The following is a 20988-nucleotide window of genomic DNA, read 5'->3' as shown; positions in this document are numbered from 1 at the left end:
ATAAATAGACTTTCTCTCTCTGATAAACATATATGATTGTTCTCTACTTGCTTTTTAATGTGGTGATTGAGAGTGTTGAGGCCCTCGTACTTATAAAATATTTGAGATATGGATTCACTTAAATGTCCTAATTATTTGCAAACATCTTTTGTTCTAATTTCGTTTCATCCTAATTGTGTCTGCACAAAATAATGTACAATTGTTACCTTGATTTAAGAGTCCTATTTTGTATTGCAAAATCACTCTAGATTCAATACTGTTTAATATTATCTTACCTTTTTAAAATTCTTTATATTCTCTTTTTAATTAATTAATTATTTATATTTTAAGACGTGTTTTCACTCATGTAACTACGGGTGTGTGGTTTGTTACCCAAGCATTTTCTTTGAACTGATAGAGTTATTATTTATCCGCAAGGAAATACTAAGTACCCAAACATGATTATTTTCATTATTACATATATCAATCGATAATACAAATAGACATCCAAAATCATCCGTACTAGCTCTGAAGATCTAGACACCATCACATAATGGTTGTAATTTAGAGAAAAATAAGTGAATAAAAGGAAAATAGACATTTCCTAAATTGGCAATATTCTTTCATTTGCAGCTCCCTCCAATATCATATCTGACGAACCCCATTAACTCTGGACCTGTAAGTCTTGGGTTGTTCTTGAAACTGAAGGAACGTAAACAATAAAATTACATAACAAACTGTGAAAATGAATTAAAGATGGTTTAGATTGTGACTTAGCGTTACCTTTGTTGAGAGAAGTTGGAGAAGGATCCGTATGTTGGGAAGATGCCACAGAGATCATTGTTTGACAGGTCTCTGCACATCACATGACAAGATAATTAACCAAATGAAATTGGAAGAGCACTTTGGTGAAGAAGATGGAATAAGACTCACAGGATTTTGAGGTTAGTTAGTTTAGTGAGTTCCCTTGGTATTCTTCCTGTCAGCTTGTTGTTGTTGAGTCGCCTGCATAGCATAGCATCATATACATTATATTATCTGGCTGATCACTATAATAATGTGTAACAACAAATGAACTTACAAGAATTTGATATTAGAGAGGCTGGAGAGGGTGGAAGGGATGGAGTGAGTGAGGTTGTTGTGGTAAAGACCTAAACTAATCAGGCTTTTCAGGTTTCCAAGTTCCTTTGGTATTGGACCAACCAATTCATTCTTGTACAATTCTCTGCAAGAGTTCACTGACTCTTAGACAGTAGTAATTCTCAAGAAATATAGATACTATAAATTAAGTGGTCGGTTGCTTACAGAAACTGAAGGCGGTGGAGGTTCCCTAGCTCAGGAACCAAATGGCCTGACAGTTTTGCATGTCCAAGGTCTCTGCATCAGCATGAAAGAGAAACCAAATTAAGCAGAGCCGAGCTGAGTAATTGAAGAAAGAAAAGAAGACAGAATACTAAATAAATAATTACAGTCTAGTAACCCGGTTATCATGGTCACAGGTAACATGAAACCATGTACAAGGATCCACCAAAGTGGGGTCCCAACTCTGTAGAACGTTATTTGGGTCTTTCACAGCTCTTCTGAACGCGTACAGGGCATCACCTGTTCAAAAGATTCGATTCTTCAGAAACAGATCATAGATTATATGTATGTATCAAAACAAAACAGAACAAAAGAGGGTTTTGTTTACTTACCTTCAGAGTTTGCATTGGCGACATCAAGTAAGAGAATAAAAATGGCAATAACATGAATAAGTGTGCTGGTCTCCATCAAGTAGGCAGTAGCTAGCTAGCCGACAACACTTTTGAGTTTCAAACTTAATTGGCGCAGAGAAAGAGCCTCACCCCTCACACTTTCCTTTTTCTTCAATGCAAATGCAGTTATATTATGCATTTTGAATGGAATCACAATTTTGTATGGGGGGAATTTTATAGAGCAAGTACATCGAACTTTCTTCCACTTAAAGTTTCTCCCACTAATCACACACAAATAGCAATGCAATCCTACGTGTAAATATCAATCATTACTCTTTCTTAAATGGCTCAATCACAACACATGATCAAAAAGTTGCTATACTTATTTCTTTTGAATGTCTTTCTTTGAGTTTCGGCCTATACAATCTTCAACTCTTAAAGTGTATTGATAATTGGTATTTCTATTGTTAAATTTCTTTTGTATTGTGAGAAATATCTGATTTTTAAATCAATTGGAGCCATGAATTGAGTTGATTATTATTCTATGAAGTAAATGTTCTGTCTTATTTTTCTTGAGGACACTTAAGGTTTTACTTAGTTTGCAGTGGTGATAATCTTCAAGATTATATCTTTTATGTTTTTGAGTGGGTTTTCAAAGGATTTTTGGAGCACATTGTGCACAACAAGATGATTCAAGTCTCTGGTTTCATTGAAGCCTCTGAAAATTTTAATATGCATAGAAATAGCCTTAGCCTTAACTTTTAAAAATAGAAAATAGATTTTCCCCTCCTTTTACATCTAAAAGATAAAACTCAACTCCCGAACATAATTTTAACCTCAGAGAAATAGCTAGTAGCAAAAGATAATCCAGTAGTAACAGAGGTATATAAATATAGTAGAGATAAATTCTTGTTTAGTCACAACCCCAAATAAAAATTATTAGAACACACATGAAAATATATATCACTTCATTATTTAATAATATACATCATTTAATTATTTTATGTTTTTCTTTTGCTCATTTGTGTGTATCCAAAAGGAATTCTCCATATTTATTATATTGTTCCTTTTACTCTTATATATAGAAGTATCTGCTTTCATTTAGAACACCTGAAATAATAACAAATAACTAATTATATATGCTTAGATTCGGTAATGGGTGGTGTCATTTCACCAAAGCAAAAGAATAATTGTTTGGTTCTTTTAGTTCTTTATAATCAGAATAATCATCTCAAATTGAAGAGCATGAATGAAGGAATTAATAATCTCATATATAAAACTCCAAGCTATGGAAAAATCATATTAAATTAGTAGTATATATGTTTGGTCATCCATAGTGTTAAACTAGTTTAGAGGAAACATCATGTGATTGGACATGTAAAAGTAATCCCAGAAAGTAAATAGATCGATTGTTTTCTAGCATGATTTAGTTTCTATTTACTTTGCCTTTGCCAATCCAAATGCAAAATAAAAATACTCGTCTTTTAATGCACGTTAAAGGGTCGAAGTCCAACACTAGTTTTGACTTAGGATGGTAAAATGAGTTGAATTGGTTGACAGCACGAGGCATGTTGTTTTGTTTTCTGTTAAGTCACCAGACCTTTTTGCTCCCTTTGTCTTCTTTTTTGATAGTGGGAGGGACACCAATTACCTTTCTAATATTATGCTATTATCTCTTCTTTAAAAGAAGTGTCTTCCAGATTTCAGATTTATATTAACCTCATCTCTCTATTTCTCTTTCATTATTATCCATCCTCAATATTTAGAGAAAGACCATATATAATGTGGAAGTGTAAATTGAATTCAATAAAATTCATGTATTTAATCATATAACTTTATATAGTGAAAAAAATTTAAATTTTTAGGAGAATTTTTTTAAAGTATTTTAAATTTATTTTAAAATAATTATTTAAAAATTCAAAACCAACGAAACATGTTTCTTCTAATATGGAGTAAAATTGTCTCTTTAAATTTTTTTATAGGGATTACAAAATGCAGTGTTATTTTACAGGTAGCAAAAAATAATTTTTTTGATTTCATAGAAACTAAAAATTTATTGAACTCTATTTTTTAATATAAACTTATACCTTCTTTAATTAATCATATCATATAATGGTATATTATTTTAAAAAAAGCCTTTTAAGAAGCTTAAATTTTATTTTTCAATTCTCTTTTATATACGCATGCAATTTTTTTAATAAATAAGAATTTAACTAATATTTTTTAATTATCTAAATTTAATTATATTTTTATATTTAAAATTAAAGGAAATAACAATCATATAAGATAAAAATATAATGAAAATATTACGTGTTTGAATCATGTACAGCTATGTGCAGAGAATTTAGATCTAAATCTTTTTTAACTCTACTGTACAAACCAAAAAAACTATCTCTATAATCTTCTTTTCTTTGGAAGCTTTTTTTAATTAATGTTCAAATTAAGAATAATACTCATATAAACAAAAAGAGAAATAAAATTCATGTATTTGTTTGTTGAGTTAAATTACACTTTTGGTCGTTTAAGATATTTTTAATATTTATTTTGATCCTTTAAATTTTATTTGTTTTATTTTGGTTTTTTAAATTACAAGCATTCGATATTTTACTCGTTCAAATTATTTTTATTTTATTTTAGTTTTTAAAATTATAAATATTAAATATTTTAATTTTTTAAATTACGAATATTATATATTTTAATTATTTTTAATAGTGTGTAACTTAAACGAATAAAATATATATTTTTTATAAATTAAAAGATTGAAATATTTAATATTTATAATTTATAAGACTAAAATAAAACAAAAATAACTTAAGAAATCACATTATATAAAATTTGTGATTAAAAAGACTAAAATAAAATAAATAAAACTTAAAAATAATTTATCAAAAGTATAATTTAGTCTTTTCATAGATATGTATTTTTATTTTTGTAAAGAGGTATGGAGTATATACAGTTTCCATAAAGACAATGAGTGTTTAATCAACACCTCACGTGTAAAAGAAATTATAATGCTTGCTTGACCGTTGACCACTGATATATTCAAATTTCAAAAGATGTTTACATCGTTGCTCCACCATTCATATGGTACAGTTTTCTTTTTAAAGTAAGGCAAAAGCTAACTTTGTACTGAGGTCACATTTTAAGATATTAAATATAAAAATTTCATTTTAAAATTTTGTACATTCAATTCTTTAAAAAATTAAATATTATTTTTGTCAACAGAACATTTTTATTTTTGGATTTTTTAAATTAAATATTGTTTGGCTTGTAGAAAAGTAATTAGCTTAAAACAAAACGTAGACATTCATTCTTGAGGTCTAACTTGATTCTTTTTTTCTTTCTTATGAAAAGAGAGGTTGAACTTAATTGACATTAATTCATGTAAAAGTTTCTTTTTACTAGGCTAATTCATGTAAAAGTTGTATAACTAAATGTTGGTATAGTAGCTACTTCCTTATAGCAAAAAATGTTTAGATTTTGTTTGACTCAAGAAAATGTTAACTACATTTAAAATAATTAATCTTGAATAATTTTTTTTTATTAATCCAAAAATACCCATAAACTATTTCTTAAATCCTGTGAGGAAATGACTATTATAATTAGAGGTGCATTAGTAAATCTATTTTCTTTTTTATTATAAAAAAAAATAATTAAATGCACTTAGCTATTATTCTTACTAAGTGAGTGAAAGTATATTATGTTGGAAATCAATTCAAAATTTAAAGTGTGGAATTTCAATTCATGGAAAAAAAGAGAAGAATATTCAAAGGTCTCAGAATTGGATCATTGAAACATGCATATTCAACTTTGAAGAATGAATTGAGAGTTTTTAGAGGTCATTGAAATTGTGGAGATTAATTGACCTTCTTAAATATTTTTTTTTTTTGGAAGAAGTAACACTCTTCTCCTATAAAAAGTGAGTCTCGTGAAGAGTTTTATTATCTAGTTAGTGGTGAACCAGGATAAATTTGCTTGTGTCATTTTACTTCTACACTCTTTATTTAATTGTTGCCTCTGATTTCTGTAAGTTTAGTTGCTATTGGTTCTATTATAAGAAAATAACCAAATCCAAAACAATTCTTGAATAAATAATTAAAAAAGGATTAAACTTAGACAAACACAATTCAACCCCTTTCACGTGTTTGCATCTTCAATAAACACCTTATTTTATGGAATGAACATTTATTCAAAGTAACTCTAAAACGAATATTAAATTGAAAGAAATAAGCTAAACAATTGACTCAAAATGATTAAAAACAATGACTTATGAAGGTTCATCATCTACCAACTAGTATGTCAATTGTTGAATACATATGATATAATATCTAACGAGGAACAAGTGCTGGTCTTGTTGGCGTCATTACCAAAGTGTTACAAATCTTTGGTCCAAACTTTGCTTATAGGGAGGACAACATTGAAGTTAGATGGGGTGACCATTGCTTTATGTGAAAATGAGATAATGATGAGAAATGAGAATATCAATGATGGATAACAGTGGAGGGATTTGGGCGAGGGAGGAATCACTCAAGAAAACAAGGTGAGTCAAGAGGAAGATCGAAGTCTCAATCACGCCCACAACGTGATATGAGAAATGTGAAGTGTTTCTATTGTAGAGAGATAGGTCATGTGCATACAAGATGTGCACAAATGAGGGATGACTTGAAAAAATTAAAAGGAATGAAGAAAGATGATGGCTTATCCCAAACCAATGTGGCAAGGACAATAGAAGATGATGATGATATGTTCTTAGCAACAACTAAGGAGGTTGTTAAATCAAAATAGGTGATGCTCTGCCACCGCAAAGCACATTTGTTGAGATCGAAAAATGTTTGACTACTTGAAGACTAATGGAGAGTTTGGTCATATTGTGCTTGGAAATGGTGATTAAATGAAGGTTGAAGGCATTGGAAGTGTGAGTGTAAAGCTTCATAATGGTGCCATCCAAACTTTCTATAATGTGATGTATGTACCGTTTACTACTGCCAATATGATTTCTTTGGGGAGATGATGTCATAGGGGTACAAATTGGTTGGTTCAAAATGGGGTTGCAAGGTGTACAAAGGGAGGTGCTTGGTGTTGCGAGAGAAGAAAACTGAAAAGAATATTTGCTTCTTAGAAGAACAATCTTTTTGGAAGACAAGTGGTGAAAATAAAGTGAAATTTTTAGATAGTGTTAAAATTTGGAAATTTTAATTGAGGGGGAATTTGTTGGAAATCAATTCAAATTTCAAATTATGGAATTTCGATGCATGGAAAAATGGGAATAATATTCCAAGGTTTTAGAATTTGACTAATGGAACATGCAAATTCAGCTTTCAAGAATGAACTATAAAAGTTTCTAGAGGTAATTGAAATTGTAAAAATAAATTGACCTTATTTAATATTTTTTTGGGAAGAAGTCACACTCTTATTCTATAAAATGGGAGTCTTGTAAAGTGTTTTATTATCTTATCTAAGAGTAAGTATGTGTGAGAGAGAACACTTGAGATAATCTTATTTATTTATTTTTCTTGTAGTGTGAGTGTTATCATTTCTTGTATCTTTTAGAGTGTGACGGTTTGTATAGTGATACACAATTTGGGGTGAATTGTAAATCATTGTATTCTTATTTGAGATAATATGAATTTAATTATTGAGGTATTATCGTAAACATAAACAAGACGTATCGAACCACATAAATTTTCGTGTGCTTTCTTATTCCTTTATTTTGTGTGTTCCAATATAAAATTTTAGATGCATGTGTGCGGGATTTTCCAAGATACACTACACTATCTTCATTCTTTTTTTTTTACAAGCTCTTATTACTTTTTTTACATATATATTTGTAAGTTAGACTTTAAAATTATAAAAAGTAATATTTTTCATTAAAACATGTATTTTATTTCCTTAATATTTTCCCGCTACTAAAAGCAACTTTTGATGTATACGAATATATTTAATTTTTTAATGAAAAAATGTCTTACTCGATTATCATAGAGTTTACTTATATTTGACATTTTAAATAATAATATAGTATATTATTATTAATTACGGTCGTACTTATCACCATTATACAATTAAATATCAAATATTAAGCCCTTGCCACTATATTGACATCTCAGCCCAAGTACGCTTATAATGGATTTCATATGCAGTATTAATTAAGCTTCATTAGATATATTTTATATTCTATAATGCTATTAAGTCTGACAGCATTACTATTTCCCTTAAACTCATATTAATTAACCTAACACTCATAACTATATAGGGAAGTGAGTGCATATATATATATATTATAATAACGAATATATTTAATGTTTCATACTTTCTTAAAAAAATATATTTATAAAAACATTCAGTTTTCAAATGATAGATTCATTAATTTTATAACTGGGACAAGAGGGCAGAGACGAATTCATGTACATGTAATTGGGGCACCTGCCTTCAATTGTTTGCATTAATTATTTAATAATTCTATTTCTGTTCTCTTAATAATTAAGGGTTGACCCCATAATAAAGTGTTTTTTTTTTTAATGTTTGTGAAAATAAAAGATCATATTTTACATTCAAGAGATGTTAGTTAATAGTAAGAGTTTAGTCTTATAATTTTAATTTTAATTGATATAGTTCAAATTTTTTGAAAATAGTAATAAAATAATTCTTAATATCACTTTAATTTAAAATAATTTTCTCTTTACTTCATTTAAAAAAAATCATATTAGATGGATTTCAATAAAAAAAAATCTATTATAGGAAGTTACCTTAATTTAATTTTATGTACGACAACTACAACAGTTGAAATGAGTTTCTTACAACGAGCTTTGAGAAAAATTAAATGTCCAACCATATAGAATATATGATTGTTGAATGATTTTGTAATATATGTAGAGATTAGAAACATATATTTATATAGTATTAAAAAAAGTTACTACTAAAAAAAGTTAAAATAAAGAAAAACTTTTAGAGACAAAAAAAGACAATTTACTAATAATTCTATTGTTAAGTATTAGTGACGTTAAATTAAAAGATATATTTCATTTTTTTTTCTTTCTCAAATATCTGCAGTTATTTTAATTTTACTAAATACAAATTTCAAAATATGAATTCATGTAAAGAGAAATTGTGATTTGTAGATGTTAAGATACCCTCAATTTAGGAATATATAATTGTATAGTTTTTTATAATCTCCAACTTTTTACTTTATGATAATGTCTTTACAATTTTTAATTCTATGCATTCAATTTTTATAAAAATATTTATAATATATAAATTTGTTTCTACTAGGTTACAATTTTTAGATCGGTCAATATTTACCTGCAAACCAAAAAAAGAACATTAAATTAGATAAGTATAATATGAGTAAGGCATCGTTCTATTTTATTCCTCTCGTTATTCCATGTCAAACTCTAAGCATTACCTAATCGATATTTTGAAATTCTATACTATATTTTCAAATTGTCTTTTAAACTCTCCAAATAATTATGCACATTTATTAGATTAAATAGTTGCTACTCCCTCCACTAACAATTTCACTAAGATAAAGTGTTCCCATCAACTTAACCTTTCCTATGTCATATTTGGTCATTAATTTATGAAATGTAAGTTGATATAAAACGATCAATGTTACACACTCAAAGGGTGGTCCAACAAACACCACATTAACGTAATGCATTAAATGAAACGGTCCATTAATCTCACATGTTGCCATTCGAATTATAGTCAACAAGACTCAAAGATCCACCATAATTCTATTAATGTTATTTCTTTTCAAATGACAATAGCTATAGATATCAATGACTTTTGCAAACTATGTATGAAGGTAGAGCAAATGGCATTGTGCAACAATCTACCTGAATGCAAAAATCCAACCGAAACAAATAGCTAATTAAAAATGATACTACTTGATGGCAATGTGTATTTTTTGTTTTAATGAATTTACATATTTCATAATGCAATCGAATAATATGTAATGTCATTTATCTTTATTTTTCTCTCTAATAATATATAGTATGAAAAAATTTCATGGTATGTGAAAAAAGGTCTCATCACTCAGTTCCACAAGTAGAAAAATAAGTTGGAGAAAAAATCCCACATAATCACTTTGACTTTCTATTAAGTTTTTTTAATTGACTAGTGCACCACACAAGTACTCTACAAATCAAAGAGAGGAGAGGGAGCTTTGAGACTTTTATTTAGAACTTCTAATTTAGAAGTAGTGGTGAGCGGGTTAGACAACTATAACACCAACATAATAAGTTGCACAAAAGGAATAATGACTTTATTTCTCAATAAAACCTAAACTTTATTAATATTTTGTTAACACATACCATGTTGACACTAATCAAAATTCTTACAAATTTCAATTTCAATGCAAAGTTACCGATGTGAGGACCTCATTAGTGAGTGATCAACACTATTTGAACTTTGAGGTCTGCCTTGACCCTGATGAGCTTCTAGAACTCAACTCATCTAAATTTTATTTTATAAAAAAAAATACATTTATTAAGTTAGAAATCACTACGATATTTATGATTAATTTTTAATATCATTATCATAATCATAATAATCAAGTGGTCTTATACATTTTCTATGTTTTTACTTATAAGTTCTTCTATTGAATTAAATCTTAATTGTCACACTAAATATGGATATTTCTTCCTGCAGAGATTTGGAGTTGGATTTAGGCAATTTAATCCCTTTCACGACTCAATATATGTTGGTTATATTCTCTATGTTTTAATAGTCATGTTTTTGATAAAACTGTTATATTTAGTTTATTTTATCTTAGTCATTTTTGTATGCCCTTGTTAGTTCATGTGCAATGTTAGTAATTGTTGTGTGTTCGAGAGTATTGGTTATGAGATAAACTATATTAAGTAATTTACCTCTGGTGGTAAAATACTTTTCGGATATGTTTGGTTGGAGGGATTGAAGGGGATAAAATATTTTAAATAATATTTATTCTGTTCAGCTTTTAAAGAGAAGAGAAGAATAAAATCTCTTCTAGATATCTTTTTGCCGGAAAATATACCAAAATATATAAATTTAATTAAAATCTCTTTCCTCTCCTCTTTTAAAACAACCATATCTCTATTCCCTTTGTCTCTAAACACTTTCAAATTATACATAAAATTACATGCTCGACAGCCAAAGATGGATAATTTATAGTGTTCTCTAATTTTATTTTATTCTTAATAAAGTTTATTTGATGCTTATATTTATTGTTGTTTTATTATTTGTAATGATTATGTGTCTAATTTCTCCAACAAGAACACTAACTATATTTTGTAAAGAAGAATAAATGAAGAGTTTAGGAAAATAAATTCAAGAGTAAAATAACGATGAGAATCAATTTTTTATGCACACTTTGGTTTCGGTAACTACCACAACCAACGCAAATAAATAATTGATTAATTAACTCATTGAAATACTCACGGTGGATCACCGCACGGTGGCGGTAACCCCCAAAATCCAAACCCCCTTTGATCAGTGTTGGCTGAATGCAGTGAATTCAAATCCCATGAGTATGAATTCTTAATTTAAGTCTCTAGGCAAAAATATTTATGATTGTGAATGAATATCTGAACTAAAGTTTAGAATTGAAAATATAAATTAGTATGCCCATATGGTGTTTGTGAGAAAGCCAAAGTGGTTTGTTTCGTTGTTTAATTTGAAAGACACAATTCAGATTCAATTATATGTATGTAGGCAGGTAGATAATAAAATAACAGAGTATTACTATGAAGTGAATGCAAAGCTCTCCTGTGTCCAGTGTGGTGGATCCATGACAGCACAGGGATCTGATTTATGAAATTCAGCAACTTTTTGATGGCATTGAGGACAGTAGTGATATTTATGCCAGAGACAGTCCATTGAAGGACAAAGAAAACAAACTCCAAGCATCATTGGCATCAAGCATCCAATGAAAGCAGCCAAACTAGGCTTCGATCTGCATCAAGATATAGTTATGAATAAATAAATCCTAAAAATGAAATGAAAAAAGATGTATGAAAAAGACCTGAGGGTGGTGAGAGAGGTGTTGGAGCAGTAAGGGCAGTTGAAGGGAGCAGGAGTGTCTCTGTAAATAGTCTGTTGGATTGGAATCCCTTTCGGATCTCCGACAATCGCGTTAGGCGGTATACCTCCCCTTTCATAAACGGGCACTCCAACCACCACTTCCTCTTCTTTTCTTCCCATTCTCTTCCAAACCTAACAACAATTCTCAATTCTCAATTCTTAACTAACAACTCTTTTTTTTTCAACTCTCAAATAAATAAATAATTTAGACCAAACAAACGCGTTTCTTCTTATACGCCAATTCCATTGGTAATAATGGTATTACTTTTCTACGCTTTCGTTTTCTTCTACTTCTATTTCCAATAGACCAAAATACCCCTGTATATAACTGCGCTACGTGGAAATTCTACGTTATTCTCGATAACCTTTATTCAACTTCAACCTTTCTGGATCATCACAACGCATTCTAGACGTGTTAGTGGGGACAAACTCTTTTATGGTAAAAAAAAAAAATGCAAATGTTGATTGTTACATTCTTACTTATTATAACTAATAACTTTAAAATAACTATGAATAACATTTTGTTTTTGGACTTGCCTCTTTACAAAAAAATAATAATTAACATTTTCAAAAAAATTTAAACTTTTTATTTATTTAAAAATACTTGTTTTCAAAATAAAACATTTCAAAAATGCTTTTAATAAAAATTAAAAAAATATATAAATAAATGTTAACTCTTAAATTACTTAAATTACATGTTACAAATAACTCGTAAATGTTTTTTTTGGAGGAGAATTTAAATAAATCGTAAAAGTTGACTATTAAAATAAGAAGTCAAATAAAACAGCATAAAAATATTAATTAGTAATAATATTAATGATTCAAAATATAGTATATTATTAAATGAGAAATTCAAATAGGACATATTTTTAGATATTGTTATGTTTAATGTATTGTTTTAATTAGACGGGAGAATCCACCAAAAATCTTCAAAACGAAGAAGACATCATGCTACATTTGTATAATGACGGATTCAAACTTAATTATTATATATAGACTAGTCATTGTGTGTGAAATGGTTCCCCGATTATCCATGTTGAGGATAATCCTGCATTTACATCAGTGGTCCATTAGATGTAAAACATTGTCATTAACAACTTGAGACATATTTTTAGATATTGTTATGTTTAATGTATTGTTTTAATTAGACGGGAGAATCCACCAAAAATCTTCAAAACGAAGAAGACATCATGCTACATTTGTATAATGACGGATTCAAACTTAATTATTATATATAGACTAGTCATTGTGTGTGAAATGGTTCCCCGATTATCCATGTTGAGGATAATCCTGCATTTACATCAGTGGTCCATTAGATGTAAAACATTGTCATTAACAACTTGAGAGAAAGCAAATGTATATTCAATTTTATTAATAATTTTAATTTAGTCCTTTTACTAAAAACTCTTTATTAGACACGATTTCTGCCGGGTTTAGCCGCCCATATAAAAAAAATAAAACTATAATATTAATTATCATTTATTTGTTTTTTTTATGCACTTGATAAGTTAATAGAGGTGAAAATAAACTAGACTTATATTTGACTTATTTATTGTCTGGTCTCACCTATTCAATAAAAAAATTAAGTTTATATTTTTTATAAAAATCTATTTAAATAGATCAGACTCAAATTTAAAAAAAAAATCTATTTGGTGCTGGTATATATATATATTATTAATATTAATATTTTTTATTTTACATTTGCTAATTATGAGTTCAAATATATATATATATATATATATATATATATATATATATATATATATTAGTATTTGTTATTTTATATTTGTTAATTATGAGTTCATTTTGTTTATTTATTTTTTTTTGGAAGGTTATTGCATATTTGCTAGGTATGATTTTATTTGATTTGTTATATATAAAGGTCTAGTTTAGGCTATTTAAAAAAAAAATACTATTTAGATGATTTATAATGTGAAATAAATTTTTAAATATGCTTTCATATCAGATTAGACATTTTAAAAAGGTAAGACCAAACTGAAAAAAAAGTTTATAATAAATCGTAGGCTAAACTTAGACCAAAAAATTTAATCGTATGTCAAACCTTTCAAAGTCTAACCTATTCCCATCTCTATAAACTAACTTTAATGTTAAGAGCTTAATATTGTAGCTTGTGCTACTTTGATTAATGAAAAATTTCCCAGCATTAATTTTAAAAAAATTATCCATTTTGTTTTTCTTTTATAATTGTTAATTAATAGGAGAGATAACAAAGATGTACAATGGTAGAAGAAGAACCTGTGTCATAAATGATAAAAATTGGTTGGCAGCTATGAAGGATAAAATAAAGGCAATTGAGAAGAATAAGAAGAAGCCTCTTGATATGAAATGTGTTTACCAAATGGTGAAATTTCCATGTATAAGGAAAGACTGGTGGCAAGAGGTTTTTTTTTTGCAGAGATTAGAGACCATTATAATACTATGTTTGCATGTGGATGATCTCTTATTGACCACAAACAATCACTAGTGCATTTTAACTTTGTTACATCGTCGATATTAGATCGGTTGTTATACATCCAATGTAATTAGTAAGGTGGTGACAAATTTGTTATTATGGTAAAGCTTTGTTAGATCGGTTTTAATTGAACCGTTCTAACATACACATTAAAAAATTAAAAAAGTTGTACACAAAAAAAAAGACAGTGACAAATTTGTTATTATAGTAAACTTTGTTAAATCTATTCTAATTGATCTGTTCTAATATGACAAATTTATTATTATCACAAATTTTATTAGATCAGATATATTAGACCGATCTAAGAAGCATTTAAAAAAAATCTCTTAGAAAACAAGCACGAACGTGAAGCACATGAAGCCATTCTTCGTCCTTCATCTTTCAGCTATCTAAAATGGAAGTCGAGTATCTCCTCATGAATTCCTCTCCTTATCTGACCTTTCTTCTCTCTCCCTCCATTTCTACTTCGAGACTCTCCTCCCGCAAACGCGCCAAAATAATTACAAATACATACTGAGATAGACAATTGTAGCTAAATTTAGGGATATCACAATTCGACTCTTCCAACAGTTTAGGGTTAATCGTTTACGAAGAAATCCCAATCGACACTGACTTAATTGTTCTACCTCAACACATTCCTTTACACTTCACCGATTCCGACTCTCTCCTACTTCAATTCACCAACCACGTTCCCGGTAAATTTTATTTCTCTATTTTTAATTTCATTATTAACTTAATTTGTATTGTTTGAATTTCAACAAGTTGAATTGATTGGATATTGTGGTAGCATTTGGCAGATGAACAATGGGCAATGAAACTAGGTTTGAAGCTTCTTCATGAAAGGGACAAACTTGGATCTTTTTGGTGGCCGTATATAAGTAATCTTCCACAGTCTTACATTGTTCCTATTTTCTTTTCTTGGGAAGATATTAAGAATTTGCAGTATGTTCCTCTTCTTCACCAGGTACAATTTATAGTTAACCGTTTAGGACTGAATTTTATGAAATAGTATAGAAAAAATATATTTTATACTTTTTCATTTTGATGAGAGAAATCAAAATATTGTTGTGATTGGATAAATAACTTAATTAAGAACTTAATCTTATAACATATAATCACTTTTATCTATAAATGATAGGTAGGTTGATTAGTAGTTTGGAACAAAGAGGTTTTTGTTGTTGAAGATTTTAGTATTATTATTGTAGGTGATCATGGAATGGTTGGTTCTTGTGATAAAAATTGATGTTTCTTGATGATTTAGTGTCTTGGATTGATATATTGGAAAATTGGGTTGTTACATATAGTTTGGTACTTGCGATTCATCCAATTTCTGGTTATGAATCGTTAGATGTAGTTGCGAAGATGAATGAAGGGTTGAGTTTGGGGAAAGTTGTGAGTGGAAACAATTGAGAATGTATTTTAAGAAAAATTTACCTTGTAGGCGTCATTATGCATCGAGCTATTGGATTTTTCCTATCATTGGTTTGATTGAAAAAGTTCTTAAGGTTGAGCAGAAGAAAATGAAGCGACAAGAATGTAGCTGATTATATGGTTATGACTATTCTTCTTTGTCCATGAGGAGCATTTTCATTGGACATGGTCCTCAATTTGCAAGAGGAAGGAAGATTCCTTCATTTGAGAATGTTAAGATTTATAATTTGGTTACTTCTATTCTCAAGATAAAGGGTGCACATAATAAGGGCTCTACCTCATTTGTAGAGTATGTTCTTCTATCTGTTGCAAATGACTATATCAGTTTTTGTTGGTTGACATTGAACACTAGTAATTTTTTGTGAAAAATTGAGATTCTACCTCTAATTGAACACTAGTAGTTTTTGGTTACATGGTAACAAGCAATCAAATGGGATGAACTTTGACACACCCATGATGATCCCTCTAACTGACATGTGTAATCATAGTTTCAATTCAAATGCTAGAATTGTTCAGGAACAAGAGACTGGTAGCACTAAGATGCGGGTGAAGGTAGATTTTCTTATATTATTTCCTTCATGACCCCTTTCCTAGATATAGACACATAAAAAATTCTGCTTTTTAGAAACAAATATTGTTTTATTTTTGCCGTGTAATTCAATCTTTGCCTTAGGTTGTGGCTGAGAAAGCAATCAAAGAAGATGACCCTTTATTACTTTGTTATGTTTGATGTTGTTGTTGACTCTATATTGAAATTTTCTAACTTGAATGGAGCATATGTTTTTAATATGAGTGATAGTTTTATGTTAATGATATGTAAAATTCTTCAATTCTGTTAATGGCATTGAGTAGTTGAGTTCCTTTTCTACTAATATGGGTGACATGAGCTATGTGCTCATTTTTTTTTCCTTATGTTTTTTTCTTTCTCCTTTTGTTGAAATTGATTTATGTGCTTGATTTTCAATCCACTTATCATATGATTGAAGAATGGCTTTAACGAAGCGGTATGTGTTGAGATTGTTCATATCAATAAAGTACATTACTGCAAACGTGATATATCGAAACTGTGGACGAATAGTAGCAACATCATCCGTTGCAGAACACGACATCAAGCAGTCCCTTGAGTGTGGCCGGTCCTGCAATGCAAAAGTAGTTGTTGTTGTTGGGGAAGTATTGGCCAGGTGGCTCAAAGTTGAGGGTCTTAGTGAAGGACAGGGAGGAGGTATTCATGTAAATGTAAATAAAGAAGTACAGAAGAAAAGATTTAAGAGCAAACCAAGATTTAGGATGTGGTAAATGCTTTTAAGTATAATGGAGTTAAACTCATACTTGATGATAAAGATAGTGACAATATTCATTGTTCTCATTCATAAGATAGGAGTGGAATCTTGTGCTAAGAACACCTCTGAAATAATAAAATTTCTTTGAACTATAGATTAGTCTAGTTTCTTAGAAGCTTTTCAGTCAAACGTAATTGAAAGGTCATTAATTTAATTATTTCACACCAGGAATTTATTGATTATACTCTTTTTACTATTGATAATCTTAATATGATATAAAATTGGAACTCATAAAATCGGTTTGAGTGTTTTTTTACTTTGTCTTTGTTTTTATTCTCTTTTATTATTACTAGCAGCTAGTAAGGTAATTAATTGAGGGTTGTGATAACAGGCAACCTAGTTTCTTTAACACTAGTAACGTTTTTTGGATTGGCTTAAGTGGCCTGAAGTATTGAAATTGAAAGATTGGCCTCCTTGCGGTGTCTTGTTACTGAATTAGTGTATTTTAAAATGTTATAAATGCAGGAACTTGAGTCATAATCATCTTGATGGTCCCTTGTCCGCTGAATTTGGCAATCTCAGAAGCATACAAATTATGTAAGTCTTGTTGATGTTTTCTGATCTAAACGATTGAATTTTCAACGTCTTGTTAAGTTTTTTTTTTCTTGGGGTTTAATTAGTTCATAATGATTTATATTTTCTCTAGTGATATGTCCTTCAACAACTTTCGGGGAACATTCCACTAGAGATCAAACAGTTGTCGAACCTTGTGTCTCTGTATGTCTAACTATGAAGAGTTTTGTGCTTGATATTTTGTGTTTATTCTGTCGGGTAACCCATTTATGTTGAAGTAAATGATGCTAATGTACATGGTTTGTGATGTTTTGTGTACCTTGTCGTCCTTATATTCCAAAATCAAGAGGATTGTGAGGTATGTCTTGCTCTTGGTATCATCATCTTACTGGCTATGGTAATTGTCATTATCTATAGAATCCGCCAATCCAAGCAGTTGATTAAAGGATCTAGCAGGACATGGCAAGGTATGATGGATAGTTGAGTTCTACTTGGATAGTAACGTCAAACTAGCTTTTTCTGACTTGATTTTGGTTAATATGTCTGTTTTTTCTGGGACCCCTAAACTTGTAATTCTTCATATGGATTTGGCATTCACACTTTGGAGCATATAGTTTTCTTCAACTCAGTGTCAGTTGGTATATGCATATATTTGTCTATTGTTTAGTTATAAAATTAGAAAAACCATTAAGCAGTGATCGAGTGTTCAAATTCTTTTACATATTCAAAAGAGATTCAATTTCTCTTTTGTTTGTCTCATGATGGTTTAACTCCACTTGACCTTTGCCTTTACTCTGGTCAAAGTATCAGAATATATGAGATAATCAAGTTGTTGAAGCAACCTCAAAGACGTGCTAGAAATGCGCGACAGATCGAGCAAAGAAACAATACATCTTTTGAAGATTTGGACTAACAAATGAAGAATAGCCCTTGCTAAGTTTTGCATGGCAGGTAGGTAATAGCAGCCCTTCAACATATGGAAATTTTATTTTTAGGACATGGATGGTATTGTATTAAATTAAAATTTATACTCAAAATGTGATAGGAAAGTAGAAACGTTTCCACTGAAAAAGAAAGAAAAACATGCCCAATGAAATCACATATATTCTTTAAAAGTAATAAATGTGAATGTATTCCTGCTATGCATATTATTTTACGTGGAAACCAGTAGCAAAAAGAAACATCAAACATCATGAAAAGTCGAAATATCTTTGTGGGGTCATCATATTTTCTGTTTCTATTTCTATATTGCTAGATGGAGGTGGACTATTGGCATTTGGCACCCAAGAAATACATGCCAGGACTATTTTGTTGGATATATACTCTGCTTTTTGCTTTCATTTTTTTGACTTTGTTGACGCCTTACCGGGACAATTATTAATGAGTATGTATATATGATTTGCTCATAGGTTAAATGGTGACAAGGACCAAAGAAAATAATGTGTCACGCCGTCGAAAGTTTCTGCTTCTACAGGTAAAGTTTCTGCTTCTGGCTTCAAAATTGTTTGTTGTATGTTTTTATTTTTGAGTTATTATGATAATTTTTTATTATTCATTGTGTTTTGTAAATGTTAATTATTGGTTAGAGTTTTAAATAGGTGTTTCATTCAGCTTTGTGATGATTTCTTGGGCGCTAATGAGTTAAATTGTTGTGTAGATTTCATGCTTGCAGCAGACAATGAAATCTTTGGTTAGGGACGACGAATACTAGTAATCATTCAAGTGATTTGGTTGTGTTAATTCATATGAATCTTTTTGTGCTAATCTTGATTATTAATATTATTACTATCTTTTATGTATACTCAGACTTGTGATTTGTTTGTGTTTTTATGTTAAGTATAATGTATTGTCAACATAGTTGGTGCCATCATGTGACTCCTTGGGTCCGAGCATGTTCAATTTGATTTTGTCTATAGTTACATTAGTGTTTTGGTTCTACTTATTTGTTGTGACGATGCTACGATGCAATTGATATTTAGTTGATTTTATAATTGCTATAATGAAGGAAGTATGAAATTTAGTTAAATTTTGAATATGACTTGTTAGATTGGTTCAAATTTAACCGATGTAATAATCAATTTTGAATTGACTTGTTAGATTGGTTCAAATTTAACTGATGTAATAAATTATTTTTGAATTTTGACTTGTTACATCTGTCATTTTAGCCGATTTAATAATTAACTATTTATTACAACACTTGATGTTAGATCAGACAAGCAACTGATCTAACATGTACATAGAAACCGATGTAACAAAGTTTAATTGCACTAGTGAATATGAATAACTTCAAGAACAATATGATGTTTGAGTAGTCAGCTCTTAGGAGCTTGTCTTATTTTCTATAGAAATGTAGTCTAGAAATACCTATTGTCATCAAAGGAAATATGTTGAGGATGTGTTGAAGAAGTTCCATATGCTACTCTTTAATTCAGCACCATATGCTAGTTAAATAAATTATGTTATATTAAAATTTAAAAACAACTTATAAATTAAAATGATTTTTTATCACAAAATTAACAATTAAAATGGAAGTGGGGAAGGGAATGTAGTAGTATTTTGTTTTCTGAAATGAAAGTTTAAAAGCTCAAATTTCAAGATCATTTTATAGTTTGGTGTGAACACAAAAAAAGGAAGCAAGTAAGGTTTTTAATGGAACCGGTATTAAAAATGCTTCCGCCTAATTAAAGTTGAACTTAGAAAGGTTAAAATACATTGTTAAAAAGAAAAGGTTAAAACAGAAAAGGACAAAAGGTCCAATAAAAATAGTGCTATAATATCACACAGAAAAATAAAATAAAATAAAAATAAGTACATGCTTCGAAGTTTTAAACAGTCTAAGTATATACTTTTAGATGGAGTTTTGAATTATCATTCAAAATTCTTGCGCTTTTTTTTAGATAGAGTTGTCAATTGTATTTAAAATTCACATATATATTATAAAGTTTTAAATTTGAATTCGAAATAAGATATTTAACTTTTATTTATTAAAAAATATTCAACTTAATAATATTAGTGTTTATTGATTTTATTTATTTATTTATTTATTTATTTATGATTTCGTCGTGAGTATGATGTTGATTTATTCGTCATAATAGTGTGACATTTTTTGTTTTCCGGTTTAAGTGTAGCATTCACAAAGACAAATGACGGATTTTTTTCGAAATCATATTTTTGTTGAGTCAAATCCCTAATTAAAGTTTTAAAGATAACAAACTTCATTGATTATATTTTAAGAATCGTGCTGACAAGTGTTTTTAGGAAAGTGTCCCAATGACATTTGTTAGCATTTCTTCTTATATTTTAAAGGACTAAAACTTTTTGTCATATAGTAATTTGTAGAACTAAAAATTATATATTTATTTTACAGGAATTAAAATTAAAATGTTGAAAATTTAGTAGGACTAAAACTATATAACCCTATTTTTTTAGATGATTGAGATTAAAGACATACTTATTCCTAACCAGACAATATGTAAAAGAAATTAATTTAATTGTTAGA

The 20988-nt window shown here is 28.9% G+C and overlaps 2 protein-coding genes and 1 pseudogene across 7 annotated transcripts; 1 reads left to right on the top strand and 2 right to left on the bottom strand.

Annotated features, from left to right (window-relative positions):
• Nucleotides 1-428: 428 nt before the first annotated feature.
• LOC101510664 (leucine-rich repeat protein 1-like) lies at nt 429-1815 on the bottom strand. Its single transcript, XM_004491620.4, has 7 exons — nt 1674-1815; nt 1449-1581; nt 1285-1356; nt 1061-1204; nt 913-984; nt 763-834; nt 429-681 (listed from the first exon to the last, which is right to left on the bottom strand). Exons 1-7 carry the CDS (start codon nt 1747-1749, stop codon nt 603-605), a joined length of 648 nt encoding a protein of 215 aa, XP_004491677.1. The 5' UTR covers nt 1750-1815; the 3' UTR covers nt 429-602.
• On the bottom strand, nt 1768-11978 carry LOC101510332 (GSH-induced LITAF domain protein). 6 transcript variants are annotated; one of them, XM_073366787.1, is made up of 3 exons: nt 11674-11978; nt 11395-11604; nt 1768-1954 (listed from the first exon to the last, which is right to left on the bottom strand). In XM_073366787.1, the coding sequence occupies exons 1-3, from the start codon at nt 11850-11852 to the stop codon at nt 1768-1770; spliced, it is 576 nt and encodes a 191-aa protein (XP_073222888.1). In that variant the 5' UTR covers nt 11853-11978. The 6 variants fall into 6 exon arrangements, with proteins under 6 accessions (XP_073222888.1, XP_073222892.1, XP_073222891.1 ...); XM_073366791.1 differs by lacking the exon at nt 1768-1954 and adding an exon at nt 1967-1982 and having other exon boundaries at nt 11674-11965; XM_073366790.1 differs by lacking the exon at nt 1768-1954 and adding an exon at nt 2545-2783 and having other exon boundaries at nt 11674-11965.
• A 1987-nt stretch (nt 11979-13965) lies between these two features.
• LOC101510012 (uncharacterized) lies at nt 13966-19356 on the top strand (annotated as a pseudogene).
• Nucleotides 19357-20988: the final 1632 nt, after the last annotated feature.

This window comes from Cicer arietinum, chromosome 3 (assembly GCF_000331145.2).
Source record: "Cicer arietinum cultivar CDC Frontier isolate Library 1 chromosome 3, Cicar.CDCFrontier_v2.0, whole genome shotgun sequence".
Lineage (NCBI taxonomy): Eukaryota > Viridiplantae > Streptophyta > Magnoliopsida > Fabales > Fabaceae > Cicer > Cicer arietinum.
The sequence above is the reverse complement of the archived record's forward strand: the minus strand, read 5'-3'. Positions and strand labels throughout refer to the sequence as shown.

Coding starts and splice junctions, on each gene's coding strand:
- LOC101510332 (XM_073366787.1), bottom strand. CDS start 11,852: ATGGGAAGAAAAGAAGAGGAAGTGGTGGTTGGAGTGCCCGTTTATGAA. Junction 11,605..11,673: donor ACCTCTCTCACCACCCTCAG/GTCTTTTTCATA, acceptor ATCTTGATGCAG/ATCGAAGCCTAGTTTGGCTG. Junction 1,955..11,394: donor AGCTTTGCATTCACTTCATA/GTAATACTCTGT, acceptor GTGTGTGATTAG/TGGGAGAAACTTTAAGTGGA.
- LOC101510664 (XM_004491620.4), bottom strand. CDS start 1,749: ATGGAGACCAGCACACTTATTCATGTTATTGCCATTTTTATTCTCTTA. Junction 1,205..1,284: donor CTCCACCGCCTTCAGTTTCT/GTAAGCAACCGA, acceptor GAACTCTTGCAG/AGAATTGTACAAGAATGAAT. Junction 985..1,060: donor CTCTCTAATATCAAATTCTT/GTAAGTTCATTT, acceptor TATGCTATGCAG/GCGACTCAACAACAACAAGC.